The 27,091-nt window shown below is 34.6% G+C and overlaps 5 protein-coding genes across 6 annotated transcripts in view; 1 reads left to right on the plus strand and 4 right to left on the minus strand.

Annotated features, from left to right (window-relative positions):
• Positions 243 to 4,158, minus strand: LOC18588867. Its single transcript, XM_018127569.1, has 3 exons — positions 1,412 to 4,158; positions 1,065 to 1,321; positions 243 to 723 (listed from the first exon to the last, which is right to left on the minus strand). Exons 1-2 carry the CDS (start codon positions 3,399 to 3,401, stop codon positions 1,173 to 1,175), a joined length of 2,139 nt encoding a protein of 712 aa, XP_017983058.1. The 5' UTR covers positions 3,402 to 4,158; the 3' UTR covers positions 243 to 723; positions 1,065 to 1,172.
• Positions 8,092 to 12,974, plus strand: LOC18588868 (protein OS-9 homolog). Of its 2 annotated transcripts, none has more exons than XM_007013564.2 (8): positions 8,092 to 8,289; positions 9,450 to 9,526; positions 10,415 to 10,618; positions 10,810 to 10,881; positions 11,359 to 11,474; positions 11,646 to 11,712; positions 11,842 to 11,948; positions 12,649 to 12,974. In XM_007013564.2, the coding sequence occupies exons 1-8, from the start codon at positions 8,205 to 8,207 to the stop codon at positions 12,791 to 12,793; spliced, it is 873 nt and encodes a 290-aa protein (XP_007013626.2). In that variant the 5' UTR covers positions 8,092 to 8,204; the 3' UTR covers positions 12,794 to 12,974. The 2 variants fall into 2 exon arrangements, with proteins under 2 accessions (XP_007013626.2, XP_017983176.1); XM_018127687.1 differs by having other exon boundaries at positions 8,098 to 8,289; positions 10,484 to 10,618.
• Positions 13,407 to 18,832, minus strand: LOC18588869 (NEDD8 ultimate buster 1). The gene is given in 11 exon segments (XM_018127686.1): positions 13,407 to 13,978; positions 14,790 to 14,883; positions 14,958 to 15,060; positions 15,324 to 15,401; positions 15,488 to 15,669; positions 16,270 to 16,372; positions 16,486 to 16,673; positions 16,958 to 16,993; positions 17,190 to 17,286; positions 17,366 to 17,488; positions 18,396 to 18,832. Coding segments are annotated over 11 exon segments (1,692 nt in total). The 5' UTR covers positions 18,734 to 18,832; the 3' UTR covers positions 13,407 to 13,628.
• The window catches only part of LOC18588872 (probable LRR receptor-like serine/threonine-protein kinase IRK), a 16,504-nt gene continuing 11,024 nt past the window's right edge, over positions 21,612 to 27,091 (minus strand). The window contains exon 10 of the mRNA XM_018126795.1: positions 21,612 to 21,643. Within this exon, the coding sequence (XP_017982284.1) occupies positions 21,612 to 21,643 (32 nt within the window). The remainder of the gene's footprint in view (positions 21,644 to 27,091) is intronic.
• LOC108663502 (LRR receptor-like serine/threonine-protein kinase GSO1) lies at positions 22,107 to 26,433 on the minus strand. Its single transcript, XM_018128492.1, has 3 exons — positions 26,266 to 26,433; positions 24,910 to 25,056; positions 22,107 to 24,452 (listed from the first exon to the last, which is right to left on the minus strand). The coding sequence occupies exons 1-3, from the start codon at positions 26,270 to 26,272 to the stop codon at positions 22,258 to 22,260; spliced, it is 2,349 nt and encodes a 782-aa protein (XP_017983981.1). The 5' UTR covers positions 26,273 to 26,433; the 3' UTR covers positions 22,107 to 22,257.

Here is a 27,091-nt window from a genome sequence, read left to right on the forward strand (position 1 = left end):
CAAAATAAAAAGCAAAAGCAAGAAGGGCAGAGGTTTGAACAGAACAGGCGATGTGACTCAGCCTGGGTAATTTTTTCAGAGCCTAATCAGACAAGCTTGTCCTGGCTGTTTGTTTCAAATAACTGAAATCAATTTTAGTATAAAAAGAAAAAAGAGAAGCTGAGTTAAGGGATCCTTTCAGTGGAGCTGAAGCCAGCTTGTTCAGAATAAGATCCGGCTGCAAGCATACAATCAGAAGTACATGTGTGAATGTCTGATAATATAGAAGCAAAAGCTGAAAACAAATCCCCAATCCTCAAATTACATATAGTACAACAAGCCAATCTATAATCATCAATCCATTAGAAATATCTGTCTCCCAAAATTCTTGATAAGCATGCCTAAGCTAGAAATCAGAACTGAGCAACTTACAGCTCGAAATAACTAATCAATCAGGTAAGCAATCTGTAAATTATTGCAACTAAATAATGAATTCAGCGTGTATATTCTGCTTCTTTGAGGGGAAAGCTGATGAAGGCAAGAGCAGAAACCAACAAAAAAAACAATGGAAATTCCTGCTGCAGCTTCTAGTCGTCCCCAAACATGTAAGGATTCAATAACTGTATCAATTTTCTGGGAAAAGAAATTATAAAACCAAACGAAACTTTCAGACTACAACAGTCTCTCCTTTGATCTGAAAGTACAAGGCTGAAGCTTGATCTCAAAAGAAAATAGCAAGAAAACCTGCAGAATAGATGATCCAAGGTTATTCCTGGCAATGAATGCTTTAAATAAATTGTATTTTCTGACAAATAATCAGAAGTCACAGACCAGTGAAAGTTAATTGGTATTTCAAATTTAGGGCTACAACATGCAGAAAGCATGTAAACCAAAAAAAAAAAGCAACTTCATTTAAGTGAATTTGGGATTGCAGACTTCAAAGTTGAAGCTAAAACTAGAGCAAGATAAATTCTTGCAATATTTTTCTGAGGGAAACCTGACTTATGCAGCTTTTTGGATCATATGGTTGCAACAGATTTCATCACACAGTCGATTGCTATTTATACTTTAAAAAATCAGCTTACCTAACTCAAATGCACGACTATATGTACCACTTCCAAATAATATTAAGGACTTAAGCATGCCTTTCGAACACCTGTTTTTCTGGAAATCCCACTCAAACAACACACAACTCATGCATGCTCCAATGCATGATATATTTTTGAAACTCGCCGCCGAAGTAATGGTTCTAGTCTGAATGATGGAATCTTGCTCTGGCACTTTTTGGCTTCATACATCTCATTCCATGCCTGTATTATCTCGTCAATCTTAAACCCTAAACCTGCAATGACAAACATATACGTTATGCTTCTAAGGTTTATGCAGATGTTAGTTGCTGATGCAGAGTTATGAATTCCCAACAGTATGTTACCTTCCAGTGCGTTGTTATTTGAACAGTGGTTCTTTACCATAACAGCTATATCTGTGGGAGAAGCTCCTGCATGCTCAAATTTCTCAACAGCCACCTCCAAACATTCTTGCCAGACAGGTAGCCCCAGTTTGAATTCCATAATTGATCGTTCGTAAAGTATGGTACCCCATAAAAGGTTTATCTGAGCACTCATGTTGACAGCCTGCTCTGCAGCTTCATCTGCTGATATATCTTTGAATAAACCATCCAATCCCTTTTTCTGCAACTGGGTTTGTTCCTTCGTTGATCTGGATAGTTCATGCAGGCGTTGCCCTTCTAACTCCTCCCACATCTGCATGCCCCTGTCCATATTTTCCTCAGCATTGTTATAAAGGTGCAGAACCTCCTCGGAAGGCCATGTTTCCAGATCAACATTGTTGCCAATTGCATAATACCAAGAAAGTTTTGCCTGCTCAAACTGTTGTTGCCCAAGAGCTAGAAGAGCTTCATAGAAATCTGGTTTGATTCTCAATGCTTCTTGATATCTCTTGCCTGCTTTGCTATATTCTTCTTGTGCCCATTCATAAGTAGCTTTGATCTGCACAAGTATGGATTCTCTTGAACCATCTTCTGTGAAATACACCCTCTTCCTTGCCCTGGACATGTGAACATTTCCCCAGTTGAATAATGCTAATGCTGTCATCTCTTGGAACTTCTCAGCTGCCCTTTCGAAAAGGTCCTGGGCCTCTTCACTCGTAACTGTGTCCTCCATGGCCTCAGAATATTCCTTCATACCAAGTTCATGAAGATTCAAGTATGCATCTGAATCAAAGCCAACATAGTTCTTGAACAGTTGAGCGAACTCAATTATCCAGTCATCAATGCAACATGAATCTTTTCCTGTTTCCATACCCTTTCTGACATCCCCATTTTCAGCTGCCTTACCTTGTTTTATGTTAAGATTGTGAACCTCCTCACACTTAAATCTCTCAAAGAATGGATCCTGCTCAGGGTCGACTTCTACAATATACAGCCTCACAGAACCCTGTGATTCTGCTGATAGTTCAGCCAATCTCAATTCTTCATCACTGGTGATTGTGACTAAATCACCTTCGTCATCCTTGTATTTCATAAGAACTGCTCTTGAGCTAGGGAATCGATCATGAATAGCTTCCCTTAATTGCAAAAGGCTGCAATTAAGTGGCAACTGAGCCCATCTTATATCTTGATCAAAAACCAACTTCACAATCTTCTTCGGTTCTTCTTCCATTTTACTGCTAATTTTCTCTTCTACAACCCGTTTATCCTCAGCCTTCTTTTCATCTATGTTTTCATCAACCTTCTTCTCCTCAATTTGGTCCACAGCCTTGTTCTCTTCAGCTTTATTGCTTTTCTTCTTGTTCTTCTTCTTGGCTTTCTCTTTGACAACTTTTAGACTTTGTGAAGCACTTGGAGGCTCAACATATTCTGGAGGCAATTCAATCACAGTGTCATTCACCTGTAACCCTTTCTTGTCAAGTGTACTTCTTACCCTTTCCGAAATCTCTAATGCCATGATATTATTTGGCTCCATGTTCAGAACTGTATGAACATCTCTGAAAGCTAATTCTAACCTATTTAAAGCCTCGTAACACCTTGCTCTCTTTAGCAGTGCTTTACTATACTTGGGTGTTACCTCTAGTGCCAAATTACACTCGTGGATTGCCCTGGGGTACTCACTCAATCCCATCTGCATATAACATGCAGCCATGTTACTCCTAAGATGGCATACATCTGTGTGATTCTTTGGAAGCAATTTGAGGGCCTTCTCATATTTCAGCATTGCTCCTTCATGGTCTCTCTTCTGAAACAGTTTGTTCCCCTCTTCCTTCAATTCTTGAGACATGGCAATGAAAATTGCCGTGTCCTTGTCATAGGCTTTCGAACTACTATCTCCAACTTTGCTTTGCTTCACATTACTATCACCTGCTTGTCCTGTTTGCTTCTTATTCTTTCCATTATGCTTCCCCATTGCAAATCCAACAATTTCTAACAATAAAAATCCCAACCCAAAATACTACCACCAACTTTATAACTTGGCTCAAACTAGAAACTCCACAAACAAATCAAACGAAACACAGCAAGAAAAAAAAAGATCACTACCCTCTTTGTCTAACTTCTCACACAAGTTAAAAATCCAACCCCAACGACTATGAACACAGATCCACAAACCAATTCAAATACACCAAATAAGACAAGAACTCCAAAACAAAAGCTCTTAGGCAGCTAAAACCATCAAAACCCAGAAATCTTTTCCAAACAAAACGTCCAATTTTGGGTGTCAATCTACCAAAACAACTCCAAAAACTTAAATCTCTCCCTCTAAGCTAAAATGGGATCTTCCCTTAGCACACCAACATATACATAATATAAATCACCAGAAAATGAAAACACAAAAAGAAAAGTATCGTCTTTACCCCCTCCAAACCAGGAGTTGTCACTCCTTAACAGAGAAATAACAAATCCCAATTCAGAGAGAAACAAATCAATCCACAATCCTTCAACTTCGACTGAAAAGATAAGACCTTCACGCAAAACCAAAAATAAAGAAGAAAACTTTTAAGGCAGGGGACTTATCTGGGAAATGAAATCTCAAGAATGAGCTATGGAAAATTTCCTGGAAAACTCACAAAAGAGAATGTTTTTATGAGAAAATGGGATAATGTATTGTGTTGCAGAGAGAATATGGAAGAAAAGAAAACAGACCAACGTTTTCCGGTTTTTGTTTTAATTTTATATTATCGGGTGTTGGTTTTTGTATTATATTGTAATGTCTTTAAGAGTTTCCCAGCTTAACGTAAACGCCACAAAAACCTCTAGCCAAACCAAAATCCTTCTTTACATCTCTCATATGCAAATTGCTTTATTAGTTTAAGGATATTAATCTTATTTTTGGGTTGTATTTAAATTATTTTATTAATTTGAGGAAAATTCAGTGGGGTCCATTTTCCGTGGGATTCCAAATTTCTTGGGGACGTTTGATAAAAGCCAAAGGCACAGATCTGTTTGACAACTGCCACTTCCATTCGTCATTAGATTTGTCAGCTTCCTTGAATTTTTTGCTACATCCAATCCCATCATGCCCCATAATAGCTTCCTTCAAATGCTAAACATGTTGACATTTTTGGTCAACATATGAGGTTCATTCAATTTGGAGGAGGACATTAATGCTAATTGAGATTAAAGAATTTAAGGCAATTTGTGTTCCAGTTATATACTGCATTAATTCAAAGTAATAAAGAAGCACGGGTGTTTGATCATTATTAGCACCTTTTAATCTCAACTTATGATGCCAAACACTTTATTTAAGTTAATAAATCTTGTAATATTTGAATTACTTTTAATCCCAAAAGTAAGTGAATCCAATGATTTATCAAGCCTAGAACATGATAACTTAGAAAGAAATTAGTTTGTGAATTAATTGTTGTCCTAAAACAAGATATATTGAGTGGGTTGAGATTGGAAAGAGAAAAATATACTACAAACATTGAAATCATTTGCTGTGATTATCTTTTTGGTGCTAATGCATCTTTTTTATTAGCATTATACTTAAGAATAAAAGATTATCATGATTAGTATCTTTTTAATATAAACAGTAATGATTAAGCACTTAATGTTGATATTAGATGGCATCATCAAAGTGTTATGGTAACCATAAAAATAAATAGGGGCTGATAAACAAATACTGAATAAAAAAGAGTTAAACCAATTGAAAAGAAAACTTAAAAAAAAAAAAAACCTGGCAATAGCTAGCCATTCATTCCTTAGTGTCGAAGGCAGGTTGGAAAGTCATGTCAAAGAAGACAATTGAAAATTCTTATAGCTCCAAATTACAGCAATATCATGACAAAAATATTTTATTTTTCCTAACAGAAAAAGAAAAAGAAAATAGAGATGAGTCGAATGGGAAAATTCTTCTTTCCCCCTTTTTGCAGATTATGATAAAAAAATATAATAATTATACAATGTTGTCTGCCACAAAAAGCCTAAAAGAGAGAGTACCCCCTCTATCCCCATGTGGTGATAAAGTAACGAACCTATGGGCTATGGTGGGTCCAAAACAACTGCCAATCACATAAAAAAACTGAGTTTTCTGCTATTGCAAGGCAATAAGTTGGAAAAGTGCAAACTGTAAACGGCAAGACAGCTGTTCTTGGGAACTCAGATGGAAACCTTTCCTTGGGTTTCGGTGGGTGACTTGGTTCGGACATGTTGTTGGAAAAGTTGTGAGAAAAGATTCCTACAGAAACGTGACACTAACCACAGTTACAAGTCACCGCCCCCCCCCGATGCCCTTCTACTCCGTTGACCGTCCAATCTGACGCCTCCTAAAATTGTTTACTTGAAAATACAATCCTTTCATCTCCTCCTTGGGCTTGACCAAATGCCCCAACAAGAACAGAGAATTGTTCTTGCAATTCTTTTTACCGAATCTTTATGGCCTTTCATTTATCTTTTGGCATACATCTTAGACACTCGCGCCTTCACCTCACATGGCAAAACCTCGGGCATATTCCTATTTTTTGTTCTTAATGACCATCTCTCACTCTTACCTTTTCTTCATTATGCATTTTATTTTTAATCTTATCTTTTTTTTCTTCTTCTGTTATATCTAATTGTCTATCTTTTAACAGTTTCATTGTTCTTCTATTTTGGGTCAAAAGAAGATGAAAAACACAGGACATATAGACCAAAAGGAAGTTTATAAGTCGTTTGAAAAGTAAATGTTCTGTTTTAGTGGTTAACAACTCAATCTTTAGGGTTTTATATAAATTAAAAGGTCTTACTGATAATCTTTAGGTTTTTCTCTTGAATCTGAAAGTACTTCAGAGTTACACAAAGTGCCTAGTATTCTTCTCCATTTCATCCAATATTCTCTTCATCTTTGTCATTTTCACTCTTAACTCTTACTTTGGGTCTAATCAATGAACCTTTTACTTCAATGATGTTACGAGAAAGATGCATTAGCACCAAAAGATTAATTTGTTAAAACAAGGGTTATGCTTTTTCTCTTTCTAATCTTAATCCATTACTTGAGGAAAACAATCAATGCACAAACCAACTCCTCAAAAGTTGACACTTTTCCGTATTAGTCTTTTCAAATTAAGTGATTATTTATAATTAATCAGGCATCAAGTAATTAAAAAGGAACTTCATCTCCATGTTGCTGGCCTGGTTTCTTAATTATCCACCCAAATATTTCACTAGCAAAAGGCATGTAGTCTCAAGTTTGTCCAGTAAGTTTAATAATTACTGCAGACTATGGAATACAAAAAGTAAAAAACTCAAAACGGACTCCTGGTAGATTCTAGTAAATATCCAATACTATATCTAAGGAATCTTAATGCAAGTAATGTTTCTTTATGAAAATATGCAAGTAATAATTCTATCAATAATAATAATAATTTTAAAATTGTGAATATGGTAACTTCATCAGGGAAAAAAAAATTTTGTCCATAACAATGTTGATTAGCTGGTCACCAAATTATTGGTTCTATCAGTAAGCCCNAGCTTGTATAATTTTGTTGTATGAGTTTAAGACTTTTTTAAGGATGTTTGAGTTTTTTTATGGATTTTTAATGTTTTTATAGGAATTTTTGAGGATTTTTAAGATTAAGGAATTAAGGTTTTTTAGTAGTTTTTTAATGATTTTTAAGGTTTTCTATGGATTTTTAAGAATTTTTAAGGTTTTTAAAGATTTTTAAAGATTAAGGTTTTTTTTTATAGTTTCTTTAAAGATTTTTAAGTCTTTTTAAGTATTTCTAATGATTTTTAAGAATTTTTAAAGATATTTATGTTGACTCCATTAGTTTTTGATAATAATAAAACATTATCATTCATTTGTGTTTAATTTTTCTACTTAAGTGTGCAAGACAAATAATGTATGAAATTAATAAATCAATATTTCAAAGTGTATATAAAAAAAAAAAAAAAAAAAAGAAAGTTTTTTTTTTTTTTTTTTTTTTTTTTTTTTTTTTTTTTTTTTTAATTTTTTTTGTTTTTTTATATTATTATTTATATTTATATTTTTTAAAAAAAATTTGTAAGTTATGAATACAAATTATTGGTTCTATCAGTAACCAAATATAATTATTGGTTGTATCAGTAAGACCATTTATTATTTAAATGGTTCTATCAGTAAGACCATTTGGGCCCAATTCTAATTAATTATTTAAATTATAGAAATGTTAAGCATAGAAAATATAACTATAAACATAGATTCCACATTAAATACATTGATTAAACTCTTGTAAAGAAAATAAGTGAAACTAATTCACATCGTTGCGTGCATTGTCAATGTCCATTGTTACAAAAGATGCAGCCAAAAGAAGAAGAAAATAATTATACTTTGTAACGAGTATTAGCTTTAATTATGTTTTGACATTAAATCAATGAAAAGTTTCCTATCATTTCTCAATTGAAGACAAAATCTCCTATTCTTCCATTGGGCTTTTCTCCTCACATCTACACTGGGCACTGGTAGAACGGGCTGTTTTTGGGCCTTTGGTCCGAAACATGATAGATTAAAATGGCCCCTTAGGCCTTGGGTCAAATTCCTCAGTGACTACTTTGCGTTACGTGGCGAGATTTGATTGGGTAACGTGCATGGAGTTGTGTCATCTTCAACGGCATTGGATACAGCCTTCCACCCACCTTCTTTTTCTTCTTCTGCTTTGGGTGTTGTTGCTGGTTTTTGATATTTTTATTTCTTAGCAGGGTTTGTATTTACTTAAAGAGTTAAACTAACTTTTCTCAAAGTAAAAGAAATAAGAATATGAGATTATTTATTAGCTTGGTAGCAGTTTTATGTATCTTATGGAGCAATGTTTTAGCCGATCAGATTTTCCCATCTCATGTAGGTAAGCCCATACATATTTCTTTTTAATCTCAAAATTCAACTTTTTAATGTAAATTCCATAGTTTTTTTTTTTTGGTCTAATTCATCTTAATTTTGTTATTTTGCATCTGGGTTTTTCTTTAATTTTTTTCTTTTCATGTGTGAAACATAGAAGAGTTGAGATCATGAGGCTTATTACAGAACGTAAAATATTTATGCTTAGTGATTTCCTTGTTTGCTTTTTTTTTTTAGATTAATGAATTTTCCTGGGTTATAAGACATACTACTTATTATTGTTAATGAGTATAATGTACTTGTTTCAAGCTCCTTGTTTATTTACAAATAGAGAGTGATTTATATGAGCAGAAATAGATGACTGAGTTATTTTTGTGCTTGAGTGGTAAAATGAGCACCAAAGACAGGAAGGAGCTTCTTAGAGCTAAAGCCCTTCATAGTAAGAAAAGGGGATGTTGTGGTTTTTGATTTTAATTCAGCTGAGTATTGTAATAAAATGGGGTGAACATTAGATATAAGATTGTTCTTCAGTGGCCTGAGATTGATGCCTACTTCAGTTCTCGGGCTTTTTACCTGGCAGTATGGTAAATATTTGTTATGATCTAAGTAAAAAGATTGCAGCATCAAAGTGTTGTTTCCCTTTCCCCCCAATTAGAAAGAGTTTGCAATTGTATTTAGTTTTTTAATTGTGAATGCTGACTATGTTAGGCAAATGTTTTTTACAGAGTTGCTAATAGGTTTAAGTTGACTATTGATTTGTTGAGAGAAAATTTATGCTAAGAGCTTGTGCATCTGTGGCTAATTAAAGGCTATTGGTACTTAAAATACAGAGCGAGAAATTTCAGAAACAAAGTAATCCAGAGACTGAATAAAATAAAAGTAGAATACACTATCTTCTCGTACAACAAGGGCCTTTAGAAAGATCTATTAATTTGGAGTAGTTAAGCTATACTCAGGCCATATTAGGTGCCAATAATGATTATTGTCTTACACAAATAAGTCTTTGTGGGTGATGTTATCATATGCAGAGTTTCCATCCAACTATATTGAAATTGATTATTGGCTGTGGTCGTAGTTTTCTGATTTTAGTATTTTAGAATATTGGTTCTACTGCTTTCAAGTTTGTCGTGCTTGCTGATGCTTCTTTGATACTTTACTGATCAACAGCTGGCACATTTGGCCGGAGCTCCCGTGAACCAAAATACAAGATTGAGTTCCATACAGAAGATTCCCCCTACCATCCTGTAAGTAAGCATAGGATTTTAAACATATGTTTGCTCTTCAGTGCTGCTTTTGATACAATGTGGATGAACGCTTTGCAGTTTCGTCTTTCCTGCTTATTGCTTCATATTTGATCTTAGTTGTAGATTTCGCAACCATGTCCCTGTATTTACAATATGAGTACATCAATCTCTACCATTGATAAGGAAGGTTTTCTTTCTTGCCTCTCCTTTTCTACTGATCATTCTCGTAGGTTCATTCTTCGTGTACCATCCATATCTATCTCGTTAAAAATTTCTTCAAACATGAAAATGGAGTTTAAGTTTAGTAAGTAATGCCTTGTTAGTGCCACTATGACCCTTTTAGGATCTTATTGCATGATGGAATTTGTATAATGAAACTACTAATTTTTTTGAGCAAGTAAAATTTGTAAACAGTGACATGTAAAAATCCTGAAACCACTGACACGTACATCTTAAGGTAGGCAGGAAGTTTTTAATTTTAAAGTTTTATACATAACATGCTCTTAATATTTGCAGCTTATAGTTGTTTTTCCTACTAACCAATTCAAACACATTAGCAACATGCATCTTCTGTACATCCTCATCATTGACTCAACCAAGGATCTCATGTTCTATGTTGGAATGCTTAAGAAATTTCTTACTTTGAAACTGGAGAGAATGTGTTGAATTTATGATTAGAGTGCGGCATGGTTCTGCTTCTCTGTGAGATGGTTATTAAGGATATAGGAATAATGAAATCTTGGCTTCTTAGTCCTGTCATAAATTTTGCCATGTGCTTGTAGCTTCAAGGGGCTGGTTTTTTCTTTCATGTAAACCTATCAAGTTCCATGTGGATTTTTTTCTTTTCTGGAACTGTGTTAATATTATAATGCCTGTAATATTGTGCAGGATGATGATCAAGAGTCTGTTGTTATGCCTAATAAAGATGGAAAGAATTTTTTATGTTTCTTGCCTAAGGTGGAGAAAGCTAAGACTGGAAAGCCAGTTACTCAGCAGAACACAAGCAGCATGATTGTGGAAAGTGAGAAACGGGTTAAACTGAAGACACCAGATGAACTACTGGAAGTACTGAAAGATCGCTGCTTTCTCAGAGTGAGCATTTGTTTCCTACAAACTGTTTGCTTGGTGTTTCCTATATTGAATGATGTTTCTGTCATCTAAAATCAAAACAAAATAAATTGAGAAAGCCTTTGTTCTTCCTTGGAATTACTTGCTGCGTATCTTGTTATCTGCTTACTCTACCATAAATGTTTTGTGCTTATACTATCAACTCTTTCATGCAGCAAGAGGGTTGGTGGTCCTACGAATTTTGCTACCAAAAGCAGTTACGACAACTACATTTGGAAGAGGATAAGGTAGTCTTTTAAGTGAACTTAAAGTGCTTCTATTTTACATTAGACCAGGCTTTTTTCACTGCTTTGAGGGTTATGTGTCTGAGGTATGTAGAATATCATGCTTTTTGAAATGAACTGCAGTAAAAAGGTACCAAATGTATTTGATTAGCAGAACCTGCTATGTGTACTCAACTGATGGTTTTGGACACTGAATATGATGTCGGCACCATCTATTTGATCTGAAGTAGTAATTTGTATCATAGGTGGTAGTAGTAATGGTTATTAAAAGCAGAAGCAGTATCTTTTGCTATCATAAAAATAATTTTGAGGATTCCTATGTATTCTCTAATACCTAATGAACATAGTAAGACCCCAACAGCAGTTTTTATTAATTTTCTATTGGGCATTTTCTTTTCATTTTGGAATTACTTGGACTTGAAGATCTGATAGTTTGTACAAGCGTGAAAAATAATGATATTTGTTAAATAACCATTGCAGGTGGTTCAGGAGTTTGTCTTGGGTGTATATGATGAAGAGGCCACTGCTGCTTTCAACCAGAATCTCTCTGATATCTCCACTTTAAAAGATCCTCGCTCAAAAGATGCATCACAAAGGTGTGACTTCAGTATGGTTTAAAAATTTAAGTTGCACTGACCATTTGGCGTCTTCAATTTATTTTATTTTTCCGAAAAAGAGTTTTCAAGTGAGGAAAAGTAAAAGATAATATTTAATTAAAAAGAAGGAAAAAAAAAGAAAAACATTAATAATCATATTGTCTCGTACAGGTATCATGCTCATCAGTATACAAATGGAACCACATGTGATCTTACTAATCAGCCCCGAGAAACGGAGGTATGAAGCAAAAAAGTTGCAGAATTTATATATTGTTTTTAGAGTTTCTTTGGAGGGAAAAAAGACCTAGTTTTTGGCTTTTAGATTTCTTTCTCATTTCTTTTAATGCTTTATTATTTTTATTTGCAGGTGAGATTTGTGTGCTCGGAGCCCAGAGCAATGATTAGTTCAATTACAGAGTTATCCACCTGCAAGTATGCACTTACTATTCAATGCCCCATGCTATGCAAACACCCGTGAGTCTCTCTCTCTACTCTATGTGCTAAGATTAGAACTATGGATGCTAGTTTTTGTGTATCTGATTGTGCCCATTGGAAAGATCGAAGATTTACTATTCAAGTGCCGAATAGGGAAGGGTATGTAGAACATGAGTGAATACTTCTTGTTATCCTTTCTTCTCAATAGATACACTGTCTAGTCACCTGAAAAAACCAAGCATTGGGCCATTAATTGAATGGTCAATGAGCAAGTGTTCTGAGATGCTGCCAAAAGTGCTGGATAGGTACAATTCAGGGAGAAAAAAAACCTTCTCGAGATGTTTTATATAACAGAAACAGAAGGGTAGAGTTTACCAGCTGCCACTAATCTTGTACCTTTTCTCACTTGGGTCAGCGAACTTTTAACTTTTACCAATAGGTCACATAACTGTCGATATATACCAATTAGTTATACTAGCAAACAACAACATTATAAATACTGATGAAGTGTTGACAGGCTTTCAAATTGGCATCCATAATTATCTAGTTAGCGCAGTTTGTTGCAGTGAAGGAACTTTATATCTCTCTGATTCGCGTGGGCACATGAAACAAAAAAACAAAGGGGCCAGGGGGTGTATAATGTTTCCAATGCCACCATTTAATTTTGTATTTTCTGGTGTTTATTTATTTATTTATTATCAAAAAAAAAAAAAACTGATTGCTGTCCTTGATTTTGCAGATTATTCCAAGAAGAGAGACCGGTGTGGCACACTATTAACTGCAATGTGCTTCCAAAGGATTACAAGGATAGCAAGGTTGAGGATGCACATATTACTATGATCATGGACTCGGAAGATCAATCCAGTTATGATTCAAGAGAATGAATGTTGTAAATCTTTGTACACTTTTTGGTCATTTATACAGATAAGCCTTGTCAAAGTAAAAGTGGTGCAGCATCAAATTAAAGAAGGATTGTTAATATCCATTTATTTTCCTCCCCTTCCTTTTCGGATTACATTCATTACTTTAAAAGATTATAATTCAAGAACTTAAAGCTCCACCATACATCTTTTATACTATTAGAATTTGGATTGAATGAATTATCAAATAATAAGAAAAACAGAAACAGATTGGAATTGGGATACTGCAGACGTTTGAAACTTTCCTGCATTGAAATGCAGAACTTACAGTACTGGGGAAATCATGCTGACTAAGCTCAACTCAATAGTTGCCGTCTTATTTTTACTTGCAAAAACTGTTTTTCTCTTCTTTTTCAAGATAGTTGCTAGTATTTGCACATCACCAATCTTCTGCCTTATTCCATCCGGTGTTGGGTTTTATTTTATCTTTTGTTATTTATAACTGCTTCTGAGTGATGAGATACACTCATATAAACTGTTTAGGGCTAGATGGGACAGAACTATAAAGTCAAGATGCAATAATTCTAGCCAGGTGGAATGCAGCATAAGTACAGACATTTATGCACATAAACGATCATGCATGCAAAGTGTAAACACACTTCATGTATGTATCCACATGTCGGTATTTACTTGCTGACATTAATAAGGCTGAGGATTCGAATGTGAAATGACAAGCTCTTTGTGTTGATAGACACAGTTTATAAAACCCCAGAAATTAATGACATTTACCATCTAAGCGGAGGCATGTATCAGTGGATACATCCTATTCACAAAGTAACTGTTTAGAACTGTTTTCTCATCATGAAGATAAAGCTTTGTTGCCATTATCTGTTGAAGCCAAAAGAGCCAAATACTCATTTATGGCTTCACCTTCTTTCGTAATTTCAATGTCATAGTCTGATAAAGCATCTGCAATTTCTATTTCTTTCGCAAGTTCATCTTCCATCTCCACATCCCGCTCTTCCTCGCCAGCAGTTGACGGACCTTCATCAGTATCATTGTTGGTCAAACTATCAGGGTTCACATTGTTAGGCTCTGAAGCAAGATTTCCATTGCTGTTAGCATCAACAGTGGGGAGTTGTTCAGATTCAGACAGCAGGCGACTAATGGTTTGCTCCATTGTTTCACCGTCCTGAACAGCAGCAACCACTGAACCCAGGAAAAGTATCAGAATGCTAATCCATGTTAAGTTCATACGGATAAATGAACAGTTTTGGAGATGCTTTTATCAAATTCGCATCCTCTTGTGCACTAAAAAGTTCTCATTATATATATATATATATATATATATATATATTATCACAACACACTAACATCCATGAATTTTGGCAGTGTGGTACTTTATTTTGTGTACATTTTCCAGTAAACTGAACAGATTGCAACTGTCTTTACCATTTGAAAGATATAATGTTTGTTATAAGAATTTTTAGTTTGCTCCAGTCATTCTTTTTGAGTGCTAACTATTTGTTATTTAAAAGTTTTCCCTCCCAATATGAATTATTAGAATGTTAAAACAGTTGGCAGATAATATCTAGAAGATATTTATGAGCCAATTCATTATATTAGTTTTCTAAAAGGAGCTGCTTGCCTGATTGTTGAGAATAATAACAAAAACACCTTTTCTTTTTCTTGTATATATCATTGCTCTTTTTTCTTGCTTTGACCATTTGGAAGCTTCATAGAGTTTAACATGAGAGCTTACATCGCACGAATTTAAAATTTGTTTCTAATTTTAGAATTGTTATGAGACATTAAAAATTATTTTTGATTGAAAATTAAAATTTGCCCATAATAATACTTCAATTTTGTAGAATTCCCTCCACACCCCTCCACACCCCTCCTCCCCCCAACACATAATATATGCTGTTTACAAAAATATCTCTGACAATAGTGGAGTCTATATGATAGAAAAAATAATTATAGAAAACCAGTACAGTAGTTTGGAACAGTTTCCTCTTACCTCTTGATCTGTCAAATCCCATGGATACAAGCTCTTCAATTCTAGCATTGGCAGTTCATTCCTTTCTTTTCCCTTTCCTTGATTCAATATCAAGCTGCATACCAAACATAAGAAGTGATAGCCAATAAAATTGAGAATAAGGAAAGTTTCTTGCAAAAAGCAGCCAACCTGTATTGCAGAATTAGTTTCTGGACTTGTTAAATCATCTAATGCCTTCTGAAAGTCATTCTCATTCCTCCGAAGGGCTTCTGCAGCAAGATTCTTTTCAAATCTGCCAAATCAAGAAAGTCCTAGCTTTCAGGAGAAAAGCTTTCGCTATGTATTGATAGTTATGGATGGTACAATAGAAGCTTCAAAATAACCTTAACATATTGTCCTTGTTTTCATTTTATTTTCATGACCATGAAGCTATGATTGGAAAACTTTCAACCCAAACTTCCAGCCCACAAGCATACAGTGAGATTATAGTTACCATATCATATTAATATGAAAATTAAAAAAAGGCAAACAAGAAGATAGGAGTGCCCTTCTCACCCAATGGCGACTAATTCTTTCAATTTCTCAAGATTCACAGCCTTCTTCAACGGTGTCACTCCATATTGTTTTTGCTCCCTGCAAATTTGTTGGGTTATTTATTTGTATATAAAGGGAATATGCCAGTTATAAATGAAACTTATGTTAAGTATATTTACACCCACATGATTTCCATTCTATGCCGGATATCATCCTCCCGCTTTTGTGCTCTCTTTGCCTTTTCATCAAAGAGAAAATCAACAGCACTCCCAATATCTTGATTGTTCAATCGCAATGCCCTCCTTGCATCATGTTCCTTGAAGCCCATGCTCATAACATGAGATAAGGCTTCGTCAGGCACTTGTAACTGAAATCAGCAGCAAAAAATTGGATTAATGTTGGGAAAGGATGTAAAGCCATAATGTTAATTAAGGTGGCAAAAACAAAAGAAATGGCAAGGAAAAAAAAAGAACTGAAAGTGGCAGAAGGAAGCAAAGGATGAGCAACAATAAATTGGGATAACCACAACTAATTGCTGATAAATTTTACCAGTTAATAATATCTGAATGTATTTTAACCTTTTTAAACTATTGATATATATTACTTCTATTATATTTAACCAATATCTTTCAGTAAATAAATGTTGCAATAATACAGCAAAGTAATTGCAAATCCAGTCGACTAATTCTTTATCTGTGAGATATGTCATTCGGTACTCCATTTTATTTTCCCATTGAAGGCAAATCTAAACCTGTGCTCAAGAGGATGCTGTCCACACACTGATAAGGGAATCCATATAGGATATTGAGAAGAGAGGAGCAGTGGTGGTCTCCCTGGACTGACCAGATCAACTACGCAAAAAATAAAGTGACAAATTCTCCCCTTTCTTTACATTAGAAGAAAGATGGAACAACCGGAGCCAGATATCTGAAAAGAGCTAGGTGCTTTGGGTTATAATTAAACTAACCTGTGAGAATTTTGCTTGTGCAGAGGTCAATGCCTTCCTAGATTCATCAAACTGACCATTATGATATGCCACTACCCCTTCCAACAACTCCAATCTCATATGTCTACAAAGAAAGCATGCAAAAGAGATTAACTTCACATTGCAACTAACAGCATTTTGACTACTGGCCAGAAATGTAGAAATTGAGTCTCTGAAACAATGTTTTGAAATACTGACAGTGCAAGCTCTGGCTGGCAACCAGCTTGAAGGAGTCTAACACGGGAGAGATCCTTTCCGTGACAACGTTCAAGCCCTTCTCTGGCTTTTTCAATACGTATTCCTGCAACTGAAAGCCAACTGATATCTCGAAGCAAGAAATAGCACCAAACCATGTCTATTTGCAGCATTGGTACATTGTCAACAAGCTGCAAGCAAACACATACAGCCAAATATGTAGGATATTAAGAAAACATTCTTGACAAATATAGTCTAATCCAGAGAAAATTTTACGTAGAGATGAAATATATCTTTCACTTTAAATCCAAATTAACATGCAAGCAATTATTCAATACCCAATGCATGTTTAAAATTTTGAAAAGATTACCTAAAAGCCTTTAGCTATTTCCAAAAAATATAAACTGAACAACAGCATGGCTTAAAAGTTATTCTGAAAATGTATCTTCTTTAATTCTAAGAAAGAATGTCTCACCTCAAGGACCTTGGGATCACAAAGAGAGAAGGCCTCCTACAAGAAAGAAACAAGGCACTTAATTTAATGAGTGCTCAAACTCACCGGAAAAACATTTTACTGTATAACCTTATTATCAGCTTTGCTGACAAATGTTCAATGAAAGCTATTCCAACAATCTGGTTGCAAGCAAGAAAAAAATAAAAACAAAATTGAGTGCTGAAGCAAATGTGGGCGGATGCTAGCAACTGACCTCCCCCATTGTGAGCACTTCCAGTGCGTCTTTATACAGTTGTCTCCTAATTAGATTCTTTGCATTTGCATGAAGCATCAGACCCATCATCACTGCCCTATTTAAAGAAAATTCAAATCTTATTCTAGTTGTAAAAACGAGGCCAAAGGTTTAACACATAAGAATAAATTCCATACCGCTGATCAGTCTCAGTTCCTAATTGTACTGTTTGCCCTCCCTGGTCTTCAAGTTCAATATTAAAGTCTTCAATTGGCAACGAGCCATCTACATGCCTCTTGGAAAGTGCAGTGGCAGCCGCCCTGTCAATAGAGATAGCTATGAGTTAGTAACTGGTGAATCTGCACAACAATATGCAACAGTACAGAAAAAATACAGAGAAATGAATTATTTTCCCAGCCTACCAAATCCTGAAAAGACAATGACTTCAGAATGCAGGAAAACTATAAAATAAACACATCCAGTAAAAAAATTCCTCTATCATTTTGACAAACTTGCCAAGAAGGTCCTTGTACTATTTGCAAAGGTAAGTCCTTGGTTCATCTGAAAAGTTCAAAGAGTGGAAGAGACATTTTTGAAGGTGTTCCCCCCTCTTCAAATAACAACACTGAAATTTGCAGTTAAGACAATCGATTCTCCAATTAGACACTTTATATCATCTCAACTTAGGGTAAACCGTAAAGGACTAACATCTCTCTACACGGAAACATAGTAGTATTTCATTATCAATTCAATCATAGACTTCAGACTACATTACACCACTTTGATTTTATTACATGAAACATTGAATCAATTCCATAAAAAATAAGAAAAAAGTAAAATCAAAATACCTCGTGGAATTAACTACGCTGAAAACAAAAGAGGAAAAAAGAGAATTCCATCTCTTTATGTACAAACCCAAAACAGTCACAATTCAATTATAATATACAAGCCAAGAAAACATAAGGAGAAATAACCCAGAAATATGCCATGAACACAATTCCCCTTTTGGCATATTTGATTGACAAGCCGAATACCAAAAATACATGAAAATCATCATAAATATCAATTTTTTTTTCATAAAACAATAAATTTGCCAACTTTGATTAAATCCAGAATTCGAATGAAACCAAAAACCCAATAAGCAGTCAGTTACTTTTCTATTAAATTCAATACTAATCAATCATTAAAAGAAACACAGAGAGAAAGAGAGTTGACGAAAAGACTCACTTGACTCGAGCAAGTCTACGAGAGCGTTCTTCCTCAGCCATCAACTCATGTTTCAAGGACTTGCCTTCATCAACAGAGACACGACTGGCCAAAATCTTAGCGTTGTTTTTGATACCCAAGTGGCTTAACTTTTCAGTGCCGTCACCATCTTTCAATACTTTACCTGCACATATAAGGTTAATAGAGTCAGGACCTTCGACGTTTGATCGTTTGGCTACCTCTTCCCTCAACATGGCCATCGTCCAATTCTCCAATTCTAACTCTATCACTCCTGCCCATGTCCCTCCGATCCTCAATTTCGCCATGGCAGCAAAGATGTTCTTTTTTTCTTTTAGCATGAGAGTGAAAAGTAGAGTGCGAGAGATAAAAATGGGAGAATTAAATGGTGTCGTGTATATTTATAGATTGAGGAAAAAAAAGTAAAGTTGATAGGGTAACTTCGGGAGCAAGGTTACGTAGTTCTATTGTGGCACGTTTGGTACAGGGAATAGCATAGCTATTCCCCTCTATTCTCGGTCATTTCCTATTTTTTTGTTTGGTACAAAATTAAAATATGAAATAATAATTTCGTAGAAATAAAAATTTTACCAAATAAGGTAAAAGTCATCTTTATCTATTCCCTTCTCTCCCTGGTAATAGCTATTCCATGGCTCATGGAATAGCTTTCAAATATATAATGATCAAAATAGCCCTTATAACCTCAAAATATTACAACCGTATACCTATAAATACTTTTTTTCTCCCATTTTCCCTTTTCTTTCTCTCTCTTCTCCCTCTCTCATTCTCTCCCTAACTGGAACTCAACACCGGCTGCAACGGCAACGACGGGCGACGGCAGCAACCGAATATGATCGAAAAGCGTCGATCTAGTCTTTTCCGACAATATTGAACCGAGATCCAGCCAGATCTGGCACTCAACGGCCAGATCTCGTCGCGGGAAGCACCGGATCTGGTGCTTACCGACCAGAGCTCACGGTTGGATCTAGCACTCCACGACCAGATCCAGCCGCGGGGAAGCGCCGATCTGGCGCCATAGTGGCCAGATCTGACCACATGGTGCGTCAGATCGACATTTTGTTACACCGGTTGCCTTTCCGGCGACCGGCCCATGAAAAAAAAAAGGCAAAAATAGAATAAAAAAGAATAAATTATTTGTAAAATTTAAAATATTAATAGTTTATATATAATTGAAACATTATTAATATTAATATGATTAAAATATTAAATATTAATATTTAANTCCTCTGCCACTTTCGTCGCCCATTTCTTCATCCTCAGCCACAATCTCTTTCTCCTCCCTTCCCAATGCTTCTCCCTTGAATCCCTCCTCTATTCCCTCGCCCCTCTCCTCCTTCCCCTCGTCCCCCTCCATTTCCTCCATTTCCTTCCCTTTGGTCCAACCGCTTCCTTTCTCTTTCCTCTTCCATCTCCGAACCCTTTTGGCCTCGCTTTTTTCGAATTTCTAACCAACTTTCTCTCAGCTCCTTTCAACTCTTTTCTTTCCTCCCTCTTTCCCTCCTGATTCCTCCCTCGTCGCTACTCTTTTCTGCCTTACTCACGGTGCCTCTTACCAATTCCTCGCTTGTCGCTTCAGTTTTTCCTCCTTCGCTGATACTTACCGTGCCATCTACACAGTTTGCAAGTTAATCAACGATAAATTAGGCAATTCCCTCGATTTTCAAGCTGATATCATCCGTATTGTGGTGGGTTTTGGGTGGATTTCACTTCCCAATTGTTGCGGCGTTTCGAGGTTGATGGGCAGCTGATGGGTTTAATTGGGTTGTTTTTAGTTCAGGCATTGGTGGACTCTGAAGGTAGATTTTTGGATATCTCAACTACTTGGCCTTGTTCAAGAAAACCTTAATCAAGTTTGCCTCAAACAAAGCTTTTCTCATGAGTAGAGGAATCAAGAGAGTTATTAATGGGCCTTGTTATAAGCTTGGTGATGGATATTCAGTTCCTCAATACATATTGGACAATTCTTGTTTCCCTCTCTTGCCATGGCTTATAACCCCTTATTTGAGGCCCAATGAGGAAGGAGATAGTTTGAATTTACCCAAGAAAGAGTTCAATGCGGTGCACAGTCAGGCAATGGGATTGATTGAGATGGCTTTTGGGAGAGTTAGAGCTAGCTGGCAGTTTCTTTCTAAGAGGTGGAAAGAGAGATGTGTTGAATATTTGCCGTTTGTGATTGTGACGGGCTTTGTTGCATAATTTTTTAATATAGTTCAGCGAGTCATTGCCAGAAGAAAATGTGGAGGTCTTTAAGGGAGGGCGAAGAGGAGCTGAGGCCTGTCTTTGAAGAAAAGGTGAATGAGATCTGGCAGAGGATCTGGGATGCCATTGCTCAGCACTTAAATTGGGTGAGTTTGAGAAAATGAATGCCATAATTATATGCTCGCCAAGTGATAGTTGTAGTTTATTATCACCCTGGTAAATTGTATGTGAATACTTCAATGTTATATAAGAATTGCTTTTGATCCAGTTTGCTGGGGGAAATATGTTGATATCTTTGGATCCTAGACAGTTTTGAATACACATGGTGTAGAAATCTAATGTAGAATTACTAGTTCAAAGATTATTCTTTTCAATGTTGCAAACTTACCTAACCATAGCAAAAAGCTGCTAGTTAGAGAACTTCAGTTTAAAATACTTCATGTTTTAGTCAAACAAGAACACAAGCTTCTTCTGTCTAATTTCTAAACAATAAGTTGGCACAAAAAGTTGAAGTTCCAAATTACAATTCTTCCTTTCATTTAAGTAAGGGTAAAAAGAACATAGAAATAGAAGCATTATATGAACAGAGTGTGATTGTTGGAAGCCAAACCATTTTTTGATTAGCACTCCAAAGAACACCATTTAAGAAGACATTACAAATTATACACGGGAAACAACCATGTCTTGATGCCACTAACTTTTTCCTATCGTAAGATGAATTTGAATTGAGCAACCTTAAATCTGTCACAATGAAGTCCTTGTATGTTGGTTGGTTCACAAAGAAAAGTCATTTGCCAAAAGGAAATAATTAGTAACATGCACATAATCAGTTGGTAGATTGTATTGTCCAAGGTCACCAACTGATGATTTGCAGTTGGGACTTCATTGATAAATTATTTTCCCCCACATTGAAGAGAATCTAAGAGTTGTTTTATCTCTTGACTCTTGCAAACATACCCACCCATGATAGAAAGTTGCTACATTAGTGAACTTCAGTTTTTAGTCACACATTATCACAAGCTTTTTTCGATCTGCACAATAAGTTAAAGCAAAAGGTTGAAATTTGACAACGTATTTTTCTTTTTCCTATCCTTTAAGGGGATGGAGAAAAAAGAACATAAAGAATAAAGCGAGATTATGTGGATCATAACCCAGGCTACCCTAATTAAAGTTGAGACTTTCATTTCAATGCCACCAAATTCTGGTTTGCATTCTTAACAAAATTATCAAAGAAGACACTGCTAAATGTACAAAGGAAAACTGCTATATTTTTACTCACCATGTGAGTAGTTTGATTTAATAATGGTGGATCTGCAACAACTCTTACATGAAGGAGGTTGCCAATGAAAGTTTCATTTAGCAGAGAAAAATGGTTAGTAGCACAAATTAGTAACATGCACAACAAAAACTAGTAAAGGAGTTACAAATGTCATGATCAATACTGTCATTTGTATTGTTGAGGAGTGAATTTTGCCGCTCATTTTGTTCTAGAGATGATCCAAGCTTGCTACTTGCAAAATGATTAATTGGGCAAGAAACATATTGTAGTAGAATTTCCATAGACAGGCTCTTTATTCAAATTCTTAACAAGAAAGGTAAAAGTTTGAAGCTTTTTGGTGGAAATGTAAATCTATTGGCTACATATTCAACAATGGAATTCTCTGGGGAGATTGTCTACCACAAAATTGAAGCATGAAGTAATGCCCATTTCGATATGATAGAACCATGCTCGCCTCCAATTAGGATTTATGTAAAGCACAACAGCAAAACCCAATAGCACTATTATGTAAGACACAATGAAACTCACAAAAAAGACATCCATGTCAATTGAACCATCTTCTTCTCTAGCCTTTTGTATCAATGATGGTTCAGTTGCAGAGCAGCTCTTCTGCAACGGTGGACCACAAAGAAAAAGATTTCCCAGGTAGCTGCTTTCTTCAAATGTTGCAAATTGTGCGGTCCTTTCAGGTGTACTTCCAGATAAATTATTGTATGCCACACTGAAAAAAGACAAGAAAGATAACCCCACAAGTTGAGGAGGGATTTTCCCGCTCAAGTTGTTGTAAGAAAGATCTAGACTCTCAATTTGCCTAAGCTTAGAAAGTGCTGCTGGGATTGGTCCTGTCAAACTGTTGTGAGATAAGTTCAAAGCAAAAATCTTCAGGAAGTTTTCGACTTTGTGGGGTATCTCACCAGTCAACTTGTTGCAAGAGAGATCAATTCCAGACAGGATTGTAAGGATTTTTCCCTTGTAAGAGTAAGATATGTTTTTCGTTGTGAACTCTATTGGCTCTTCAGTGGAGAAAGAAGTATTAACTAGGGCAACAGTAGTGACATAATGGACATAATCTTGGGATACATCGTTCAGTGTTGTAATCTTCAAGCAAGACGGAATAATACCAGAAAGATTATTGTGAGAAAGATCAATCAAGCTTAAGTGACCCAGCTTGCATAACTGAATTGGAATCTCACCTTCAAAATGGTTGTTATTTAGGAGAAGATAACTCAATTGATAAAGCTTGCCAATCCAATTTGGAATGTTTCCACTTAAGTGGTTATTGCTGAGGTCTAATGTCACCAAAAGATTGCTGTTACGAAATGCATTTGTTAGCTGCCCTTGTAGCTTGTTTTTAGATAAATGAACTTGACTAATCCGTAAAGGGCTGAAACAAGATGGTAGACTCCCAGAGATGTCATTAGCTGAAAGGTCCAGAAGTTTAAGTTTAAGATTGAGCTGGCAAAACTCCACAGGGATTGAACCTCCAAGATGATTATTTGCCATGATAATTTCTTCCAAACTTGACATATTCCCCATCCACTTCGGTATCCCACCAAAAATTGCGTTATTGCTTAAATCTAACCTAGACAATCTTGACAAATTCTCCATCCATCTTGGTATCTCATCAAAGAGTTGATTATTGCTAACATCCAATATTGACAAAAATGAGCAATTAGACAAACAATCTGGGATGCTTCCAGAGAAGTTATTCCCATCCACTTGCAACTCTCTCAAGTTTGTCAGGCTAAAATTTGCAGAGAAAATCTGGCCTTGCAGTCTGTTGTTTGATAATATGAGGACACTTAATAAGGAGCAGCCCATGGCCAAGTGTTCGGGTAATCCACCCGACAATTGATTGTTAGACAAGTCCAAGGATCGTAGGGAATTCATACCACCGATGGAAGCCGGAATGCTACCGCCAAAAGAATTTTTTGACATGTTCAGAAACGTTAACGATGGTAGTTTTGCTCCAATTTCTGTTGGGATGCTGCCATTGAAGAAATTGATGGAGACATCTAAACCTGATAAATCCAAATGTGAAGCGAATGGTAGCCGAAAAGGTCCCGATAGGGAGTTGTTGATGAGAATTAGTGACTGTAATTTCTTGTTGTTTCCCAACAACCAACCTGGGAACTGCTCTCCCTTGAAATAGATGTTAGAGAGATCAACAAACTGCAAGTCATGTTGATGATAGAGGAATTGAGGAAATGATCCAACATCTCCACAACAAGATAAACTGATCCTATTCAGTTGGAATCTTGGGCTCAAATGATGCATCTCGGTTTCAGCATATATGGAATTATTGTCTGCATAGATATACTTGAGCTTTGAAAGGTTGAAGAAGGGTTCTAATGAGCTGGGGATTTGAAAGTTATTATTTGAAAGTCTCAACGTACTGAGGGACGTTAGACTCTTAAGGAAAAATATATTACCAGAAAATTGATTGGAAGAGAGATCTATATTTTCAAGGGACGTGAAGTTGGAGAAGCATTCCGATAAATTACCCTTTAGATTATTATAGTCGATATCAACCTCTCGAAGATGCGTCGATTCACAAAATCCTGTAAACGTATTATTATATCAATTATTAAACATTAAAGAGGTTTGTCCCCAGAACAAGAAAAAAAAATAAAAGGGAAGGAAAAAAAAACATAAACAAATAAACATGAAACAGCTATTCCGTCCCTTGGATCTCGTCAGTTATTGACTCTCCACAATATTTAAAGAGTTAAAAAGAAAAAGGGATAATATATATAGGAATTGCATGTTGAGGTGTTTTGTGTTTGTTTAGTATGTTTCATTACCTTTTAAATGGGTATGATAGAAGAGTGATTTTAATTTGGATAATGTTCAAATGCAAAAGTGATAACACAAATAGGATAGAGGAATAATGTTCAAATGCATGCAAAAGTGACAGCATGAATAAGACAAAAAAAGTACTTAAAATAAGGTAAGGTAACTTAGAAACAGAATAGAATAGCAAAAGAGAAATTAAGAGAGGGTAATATCAATCTCAACCTTGTTTTGGTAAGGTGCCATTGAGTCCACAATTCCATAATGATAAAAACTTCAAAGAAGGCATTGCTCCAATTGTTTGAAGAATGTTGTTTTCCAGGGGAGTGGAGTATATGCGTAAAGATTCCAAATTCTTCAAATGAAGTAGGCCTATATTGCAAGAACAAAAAAAATTACAGAAATAAAAAAGATATATTTTCAAGTGCAAATAATATTAATAATAATAATATGTGGGTAGATAATAGATACGCAGTCAACAATATACATATATTGTTTCATTAGGTTGATTATATTGTTTTGCTTTTTTATTCTTTGAGCATAGAGGGGTTTATTTGACAGACCCAATAAGTTATAAATTATTGAAAAATTTAAGGAACATTCATTTAATAATTTTTTCTAATTTTAGATAAATGATTTTAAATAAAAGAATTTAGCACTATTCTAAACTACAGTCTTACTCTCTTAAAACTCTTTTCTGTTTTTACAATTATAATATAATTTTCCCTTTTTTTTTCCTTAGCAACTATATTACAAAAGCTAATAAAGTTTCTTCTTCTTCTTTTTAAACAAATATATTACCTTTTTCCTTTTCCTTTTATCTTTTTTCCCTACTTTATACTTAAATGATCACTTGGAAAACCTCTTTCCATTGGAATTTTCATCCTCATATGTATCCTATCATAAACCACAATTTTAACAATTATCTAAAAATAAATATTAAGATACTTAATCAAATTTTTTTTAATCTAGTAAAATAATAAAAAAAATATATCAACAAAGTTAAACGACTACAAATAAAAATTGTTAATGACAATTTTAAACAAAATCAACAACTTTCCATACATTTTAAGGCACTATATTTTTCATTAATTATATTAATTTTTATATCATCATTTACTATTTTTTTCGTTAATGATTAAAAATTATTGTAATATTTATCTTTGCAGCCCAAGAAAAATCACCTACTAATATTTATGTTATGAGTATGCAATTTAAAACCTTAATATATGATGGCATGAGCTAATTAATGGATGGTTGACCAAGTTGTCTATATGTTCTTCAAAAGAAGAAAGCTCACATAAATGTAAATAGGAAGATCCAGTCAATATCATAGCTTCACAAAATTTATTAAATTGTTTTACTTTTTTTTTTCATTTGTTAAGGGTCTATTGCAAATAGACTTATAAGGAGTAATATACATTACTGAAAATTTTATGGAACAATATTCATTAAAAAGAGTTCTTTTAATTTTGAATAAATGATTGTTTGAATGACCAGTGCTAAGAAATATGTATTCAATCTAAACAATGAAATAAGTAAAATGGATTAATAACTGACAAATTGAAAAATCTCACTTACCATGCATAGAGAGGTTGCCATTCACCTCACAATAGTACAGGAACAAATTCTTAAGAGAAGTCAGTGTTCCAATATCTTGAATAAAGTTGGAAGGGAGAGATGAATATCCCACGGTCAAGTCCTCCAAACTTGTCAAATTTTGCCAAACTGTTCAATAAAAAAGTTACGAAATTATGTTTCGAAGGACATACATTAGTTGCAAATTACTAAAAGTTTATAATAAAAAATTAGTATTTAGACTTTGTTTGGTTGATATTTTTGTTTTGTTTTGTTTTTTTAAAATATGAATAGAAAGGAAAAGTTAAAAAATAATAGAAAATAAAATACCAATAACAAAAAGCATAAAGTAAAAATAAAAAACAAAAAGTAAATATCAATCAAATCAAATTTTAACAATTATATAAAAATAAATATTTATTTCATAATATTAAGTTACTTAATCAAGATATTTTTGAAATTAGTAAAAGAATTAAAAAATATATCAATGAAAGTGAAGGTAATTGAAATAAAAATTGTTAATGACAATTTTAAACAAAATTCAACAACTTTCAATTCAATTTTAATCCACTGTATTTTTCATTAATTATATTAATTTTATATCACTTACTATGTTTCTCTTTGATTATTAAAGATTATTGCAATATTTAGCTTTGCGACTAAGAAAAATCACCTACTAATATCTATGTAATGAGTATGCAATTTAAAACCTTAATATATGATGCCATGAGCTAATTAATGAATGGTTGTCCAAGTTGTCTATATATTCTTTAAAAGAAAAAGGTCTATGAAATCAAACAAGAAGAAAAACAAATATATATATATCATA

Source organism: Theobroma cacao, chromosome 9 (assembly GCF_000208745.1).
Source record: "Theobroma cacao cultivar B97-61/B2 chromosome 9, Criollo_cocoa_genome_V2, whole genome shotgun sequence".
NCBI classification, from domain to species: Eukaryota; Viridiplantae; Streptophyta; class Magnoliopsida; order Malvales; family Malvaceae; genus Theobroma; species Theobroma cacao.

Coding starts and splice junctions, on each gene's coding strand:
- LOC18588868 (XM_007013564.2), top strand. CDS start 8,205: ATGAGATTATTTATTAGCTTGGTAGCAGTTTTATGTATCTTATGGAGC. Junction 11,475..11,645: donor TCAAAAGATGCATCACAAAG/GTGTGACTTCAG, acceptor TGTCTCGTACAG/GTATCATGCTCATCAGTATA. Junction 11,949..12,648: donor CCCATGCTATGCAAACACCC/GTGAGTCTCTCT, acceptor TTGATTTTGCAG/ATTATTCCAAGAAGAGAGAC.
- LOC18588867 (XM_018127569.1), bottom strand. CDS start 3,401: ATGGGGAAGCATAATGGAAAGAATAAGAAGCAAACAGGACAAGCAGGT. Junction 1,322..1,411: donor AAATAACAACGCACTGGAAG/GTAACATACTGT, acceptor TTGTCATTGCAG/GTTTAGGGTTTAAGATTGAC.
- LOC108663502 (XM_018128492.1), bottom strand. Junction 24,453..24,909: donor TGGCACCTTACCAAAACAAG/GTTGAGATTGAT, acceptor ATACGTTTACAG/GATTTTGTGAATCGACGCAT.